This window comes from Psammomys obesus, unplaced genomic scaffold, assembly GCF_907164565.1.
Source record: "Psammomys obesus unplaced genomic scaffold, mPsaObe1.curated_primary_1811, whole genome shotgun sequence".
NCBI lineage: Eukaryota > Metazoa > Chordata > Mammalia > Rodentia > Muridae > Psammomys > Psammomys obesus.
The window spans coordinates 284,411-291,014 of NW_026590707.1; the positions used below are offsets into that span (position 1 = coordinate 284,411).

General features: G+C 43.1%; 1 protein-coding gene across 2 annotated transcripts in view; it reads right to left on the reverse strand.

Moving 5' to 3' along the window:
* LOC129678040 (uncharacterized) overlaps positions 1-6,604 on the reverse strand; it is a 44,427-nt gene that overhangs the window by 16,225 nt on the left and 21,598 nt on the right. For both annotated transcript variants that reach the window (XM_055608714.1, XM_055608713.1), the window contains exons 4-5: positions 4,922-5,043; positions 2,655-2,765 (exon numbers count right to left, since the gene is read on the reverse strand). In XM_055608714.1, the coding sequence (XP_055464689.1) occupies positions 2,655-2,765; positions 4,922-5,043 (233 nt within the window). The remainder of the gene's footprint in view (positions 1-2,654; positions 2,766-4,921; positions 5,044-6,604) is intronic.

Consider the following 6,604-nt stretch of genomic DNA (forward strand, 5'->3'; position numbering starts at 1 on the left):
GAAAGAAAGAAAGAAAGAAAGAAAGAAAGAAAGAAAGAAAGAAAGAAGGGCTGGAGAGTTGGCTGAGCAGTTAGAGCGTTTGTGCTCTTGCAGAGGACCAGGTTTGGTTCCCAGCACCCACACGGAGACTCACAACTGCCTGCAACTCCACACATCTGATGTCCTCGTCTGACCCCCGAGGGCAAAAGGCACCCATGTGTACAACTACCTACCAGCAGGCTAACCACAAATTAACAACACCAAAAACAAAAACAAAAACAAAAAAAAAAAAAAAAGGAAGAAAGCAAAAGCAAAAAAATCCTCTGAAAATATAGATGGATTTCAACAGGTACTATCAAAAATAACTACAGAAACTGTTTTTGCTGATTAAATTTTTTTTTTTTTTTTTCTGATTTTAAGAGCCTTTAATCCAGTGTTTATTTACAGCCTAAAGGGAGAAATGGTTAAGGTTTCCAATAGTCATAGGGTGGTATAAAAAGGCTTTCTTTTAGGAGTTAGGGATGTTAGAGTGCTTGGACCTCATACACAAGGCACCAGGCTGGAAGCTTACACTGGAGAAAAAGAAAAAAATCAAGTTTTTCACCATGAAGTTACAGACGGGAGCCACAAGCCAGGAAACACATGGGGTGCGTATTGGAACAATTTATTCTGAAAAGTAATAAAAATTCATAATACTATAAACATTTCATATGCCTTTATTATATTAAAAAGCAAGCACTCGGTCATCTGTTTGTGAATGATGAATCTTCAGATGTTTTTGGTTTGGTTTTGTCTGGGTGTCTTGTCTGCTTTCGCACCACATGCATGCAGTACCTGTGGGAGCCAGGAGAGGGAGCCGGAAGCCCAGTTGGCGTTGCAGGCAACTGGAAGCTGCTGCTACCCGGGTGCTGGGAACTGAACCTGGGTCTCCTTGCAATGCTCTCAACTGCTCAGTGGTCTCCCCAGCTCCTAATGAGCTCCTTATTTTTAAATCTCAACTTTCAACTTAATTCTTGTTAGCTATGTGATTATTACATAAGAGCAGACGCAGGCCAATCTGGTCTACAGGGTAAGTTTTCAGCCAGCCAGGGCAACAAACAAACAAACAAACCAAGCGAACAAACAAAAACTCATGTGCTTTTATTTTTTATTTTTTCAGTCCTAGGGACTGAAATCTAGGACTTTGTGCATGGCAGGCAACCCCACACCCATGAACTTGTTACCAGATAATGAGTTCACTCTGATTACTTGTCTCTGTATATTTAAGAAGAGGGCAGGGAAGTTGTGTGAGGAAATAATTACCTTTATTAAAAAATCGAAAAGGCTTGATCTTTAATCTTTAAACTTTTTTTTTTTTGGGGGGGGGGGAGTTTTGAAGAGATGGCTTAGAGGTTAAGAGCTCTGGCTGCTCTTCCAGGTCTTGAATTCAATTCCCAGCAACCACATGGCGGCTCACAGTCATCTATAATGTGATCTCATCTGGCATGCAGGTATACATGCAGATAGAGCACTCATATACATAAATAAATACATAAATCTTAAAAACATTTTTTTTTTTCAAGACAGGGCTTCTCTGTGTAGCCTTGGCTGTCCTGGACTCACTTTGTAGACCAGGTTGGTCTCAAATTCACGGAGCTCACCTTTCTCTGCCTCCCAGAGCGCTGGGATTACAGGGGTGTGCCACAGCACTGGCTCCTTTGAAACATTTTGTTATTTCTGTGTGTGCGCACGCCTGCTTCTTCGTATGTACCCACGTGTGTGCAGGTTCCTGTGGGGACCATGAGCATGCTGGATGATGTGGCTGTCAAGCAACTGTGAACTCTGACTGTGGGAACCCAACCTGGGAGCTCTGCAAGCACTCTTAACCACTAAGCCGTCTCTCCAGCCCCTTGATCTTTTTATTTTTATTTCACATTTTTTTTAAACATAATTTTTTATTTATTACAACTTATTCACTTTGTATCCCAGCTGTAGCTCCCTCCCTCATCCCTTCCCATGCCTTTTCCCCAGTCCATCAATAGGGGAGGTCCTCCTCCCCTTCCATCTGACCTGAGCCTATCAGGTCTCACCAGGACTGTCTTTTATTGTCTTCCTCTGTGGCCTGGTCAGGTTGTTCCCCCCTCAGGGGAAGGTGATCAAAGAGCCAGCCACTCTTGTTCTTTTAAGTCACTGAGAAGTTTTTCAATGTTTTACTATCCTTAATATCAGAGATCATTAATATTTTCTATATTGCCATGAGAATTTCAAGGATCACTGCACTAAACAGAGCCCTTCCCCCAAACCAAAACCCCCCAAATCTTTTGTCTTGTTATTTTCCTTTTTACAGGAATAAGAGGAAACCTGTTCTAGCTTAACAAAGACATCCTTCCCTAATAACCACTATCTTGTGGCATTGACAATGTCTCCCAGTTTACAAGAAGATAAATAATCATGGGCAGTGCAAGTCTGTTCATCTTCACTTTAGTGAAATACACTGGCAGCCAACCTCTGGAGAGTCGCTGTTCTGCTACCTGAACTGCCTGAAATGGAGAAAAGAAAGGAAAAACTCTCTCTAAAAAGACAACAGGTCAGCTCAGTCTGGTTCCACAAAACAGCAGCAAAAGGAAAGAATGCAGGAGCAATTAAGTAAGATTTGAAAAAGCAACAGAAAATATAATGAACAGGTAAACGGGTACCTTGATTCTGTCACTGAACTGGTATTTCTTTATGATCATTTCCTGCAATTGGCAAAATTCTCCATTCAGCTCTACCCCACAGAGCTGCAGTGCCGAGCTGTAAAGGTAACCCTGGAAGGGAAAGGCACGTTGCAGAACAGTTAGCTTTTAGGTACAGGTCTATATACATCTGAATTAAAAACCTAACTGTTACAAAACCCACAGACAGCATGCAGAACTCTACTGACCAGGGCCTTGACTCGACTTTATTAATTCCCATTATACAGCTATGTTTTAAAAGACTGGTTTTTAAAGTTTCCTGATAAACTGGGCATTCAGCAAAGTTGGAAATGATGAAAACGACCACATTCCCGACTTCTCTAGGGTCTGTTCAGCCTTCATACTTTCTGGGGAAGTTACATTCTTGTAAAGCAGGCAAGTCGATCTGTGTGGAATGCAGTGACAGCCACACACCGTTGATACTAGGGAGGGAAGGTAGCCGAGCCCATCAGTTAACAAGGACATGGAAAACTGCTGGAAATTGTGATCGGTTTCTGTGGCAGAGTAACAAAAACTAACATGGAAGGAAAGGTCAGCTAATTTTGTCAGGTAACCTTCTGCTCATTTTTAACTAATTAATTAATTTAGAGACAGGGTTCATGGTGCACAAGCTGGCTCTGAACTTATCTTCTGGATGCTGGCTCCTGAAGATGACTGCCTAGCAACACATGAAAAAACAAGTTTGAATCTACAGTTCCATCACAGATATTCATAGTATTTATAACATTTTTCAAAGTACCTATCTCTACATTATATTTGGTATTGATTCAGTGATCTACTATAGGAAAAATGTCAGTATATTTATACTACCAACACTGCACTATACCCGCACAGTCATCATCATCTGACATGACATTTTTTGCATGATTCTTTTTTTTCCTTCCGTTCCCTCCCTTCGTTCTTCTTTCTTCTGTGTGTATATGTGCATGTGTGTTGTATACATACGTGAATATGCAGATACGTATGTGTGGAACCAGAGTGTCTTCCTCTCCTTCACCTTACTGCCTCAAGATAGGCAATACTCTTAAAAAAATAATAAAGCAAGCAAGCTAGGGAGCAGGGTGGGCAGAGGCCGCACACCTGTACCTGTAATCTTAGCATTCAGATGGCCGAGCGAGGACCAGTTCAAGGCCAGCCTGGTGATTTGGCAAGTCTCAAACCCAACCCAACCCACAGAACAACAGGAGCACTAAACAAAAACTATCAAATTGTGTTATCTACTCAGAGACTGAAAGTCTAGGTGGGCATTAATTCCAGAGTTGCTTTCTGTCTAAAGCAGGCAGCAAAGTGGGAAACTGACAGCATCTGTTCCTGGCAAGAGTCACTACTGCTTCTCCGGGTGGTTTGTTTGTTTGTTTGTTTGTTTGTTTGAACAAGCTAATGACAGCCATTGGAGGTAGTCACGATTTGAATTTATAACAAGAGCTGCATTGAAGTGGTATTTCAGAAACAAAAGTAATGTGTACATTCTGAGACACAGAAAATTGGACACGATGTATCCTTGGACATCACCCAGTGTGTACATTTAAAGATAGGGAACTAGATATCCAGAGCCATTAAGTGACTTGCTATGGCCACACAAATGGGATTACAGGTGTGCTCCACCGTGCCCAGCTCAAAACTGTTTCTTAGGCCCAGTACATTTGTTATTTTTGGGTTCTTATCAAAGCTCAGTATACTATTTTATTTTAATATTGTGCAAAGAAAAAAAAAATAGCCAGGTATGGAGACATGCCTCAGTCACAGTGCTTAGTGGGCTAAGGCAGGAGGATTAGGAGTTCAAGATTGTTCTTATCTACATAGCAAGTTTGAGACCAGCCTGAGCCACATGAAAAAATCCCAAATCTCCACTCAAAATAAAATAAAACAAAACAAAAAACAGAGGGAGGAGGGAGAAAGGGAGTTAGAGGGGGAGGGAGGGAGGGAGGGAGAGAGAGAGAGAGAGAGAGAGAGTCAGAGCCAGTCATGTGGTCTACTCTGTTTATAATTGTCATTTGTGTTGCGGAGACAAACCAGGAGAGGAACTAGACAGCCGGTCTCTGCAATTCCAAACTCAATTATTACCAGCAAGCAGAACCTAGGAGCCTGCCAACGGATCCTAGTCTAACCTTATCCTGTTACTTTAATAGTAAAGCCAAGCTGTCACCTTGGATGGTGGCAGGCAAAGCTGTTGCTAGCAGAAGGAAGTATTTTCCACATGTTGAGTATGTCCACAAGCTGCACTTTACCCCATAAAGGACTGTGCCAAGTCTGGAGCCAACGTCAACCAAGACCTTTCCTGACAGATCGGGGAGAACATGATGATAAATGAACTTCAACTCCATGAGGGAGAAGGAATGAGAAATAAATCCTGGAGAAAGAAGAGAACGAGCATCAAGTTATGTTTTCTGAGACAGGGTCTCACTATGTAACTCTGGCTGGCCTGGGGCTCACAGAGATCTGCCTGCCTCTACCTCAGAGAGCTGGAATTATACCTACACCAACAGGCCTGGCTTGCTAGGGTCACTTCTATCCTTGTCTGAGTTTTGAACCTGTTTCTGTGATAGCTTGACTCTGGTTTTCCTCTGACCTGGAGGGAACTCAGAGACCCATCACATCATGTCATACATAATGTAACTGTCAAAAAGGGAAGTTATCGTGGGCATTATTTAAAAGAAAAAAAAAAAAAAAAAGCTGGACAAAGTAGCACACACTTGTAATCCCAGCACTCAGGAGGCAGATCTCTATGAGTTTGAGTCCAGGACAGCCAGAGGTCTGCTACACAGAGAAACCCTGTCTCAACAAACAAGCAAAAAGCAAGATGGCAATTAAATGGAAGCAGGTGAACCAGTTTCCAGGGAGAGATATAGGGTATGCCTGTGTCTCAGAGGTGGTGATGGTGGGGTTCAGCCACTGCACTCCTCGCCTCCCTTGGATCCTCATCCTCACAGCCCCTCACACACCAGTGATTCCTCTGGGGGATCCAGGGACAAGCCCCTGTCTCATCAGAGTACGTGCCAGAGGGTGACAGCTCTCTCAGACCCATGAGTTATCTGAGTTGCTCTGGGTGTCTAGTCATTGTTTGTAACTGATTACTGGGGAGACACAGGCCAATCTTCAGACTTACTGTCAAACCCTGTTCTATAAATATTTACACATCAGGCGTTTGGTACATGGTATTCAGTTAATCATGTTTCAGTCTTTCCTCTAGCTCTCAGCTCTCTTTCCTCTAGCTCTCTTTCCATCCTATGAATGTCATCTTTAGGAATGTGTCACTTGGTCAAAACAAAGCCCACATACACTTCTGGGTCGCCTGTCTCTGTCCAACCCCAGCCAGCAGTATTTCTAACCATCTGACTTGCTAAGCAGTCTGTCTATCTCAGGCCCCTGGAGGTTACACTTCTCACAGGAAGTCAGTCAGCAGGTAGCCTGTCAATCTCTGCTGCACATGTGAAGCAGAAGACAGGTCCTCTGTTTTCAATCATGTCTGATTAGTCTCTGGCCTGAAGCTCTATCTCTGATTAAACTGTTTGTAGATGTGACAAACATTTCTAGGTAGGCCATTAAGTGAGCTAATCTCCACAGACATTTCTTTACATCACTCAGTCACCTTTCACCTGTCGGCCCACCCACTTACCTGCTTACTTGTGAGTGTGTGTGAGCAAGAGTGCATGGGCTTGCGTGCCCCAGTGTGCACGTGCCGGTCAGAGGACAACCTGAGGTGCTCTCCTCCTGGCTGTGGGTTTCAGTGATGGAACTCCGGTCATCAGGTTTGACTCCCACACTTTTACCCTTCTGTCTTCCTACTTTTAATTTTGGTAATGGCTACGCTAGAGGTTAGCTTTTATTCTGAAGATGTCCATGCAACAGTCTGATTACAAATTTACACACACACACACACACACACACACACACACACACACACACACACA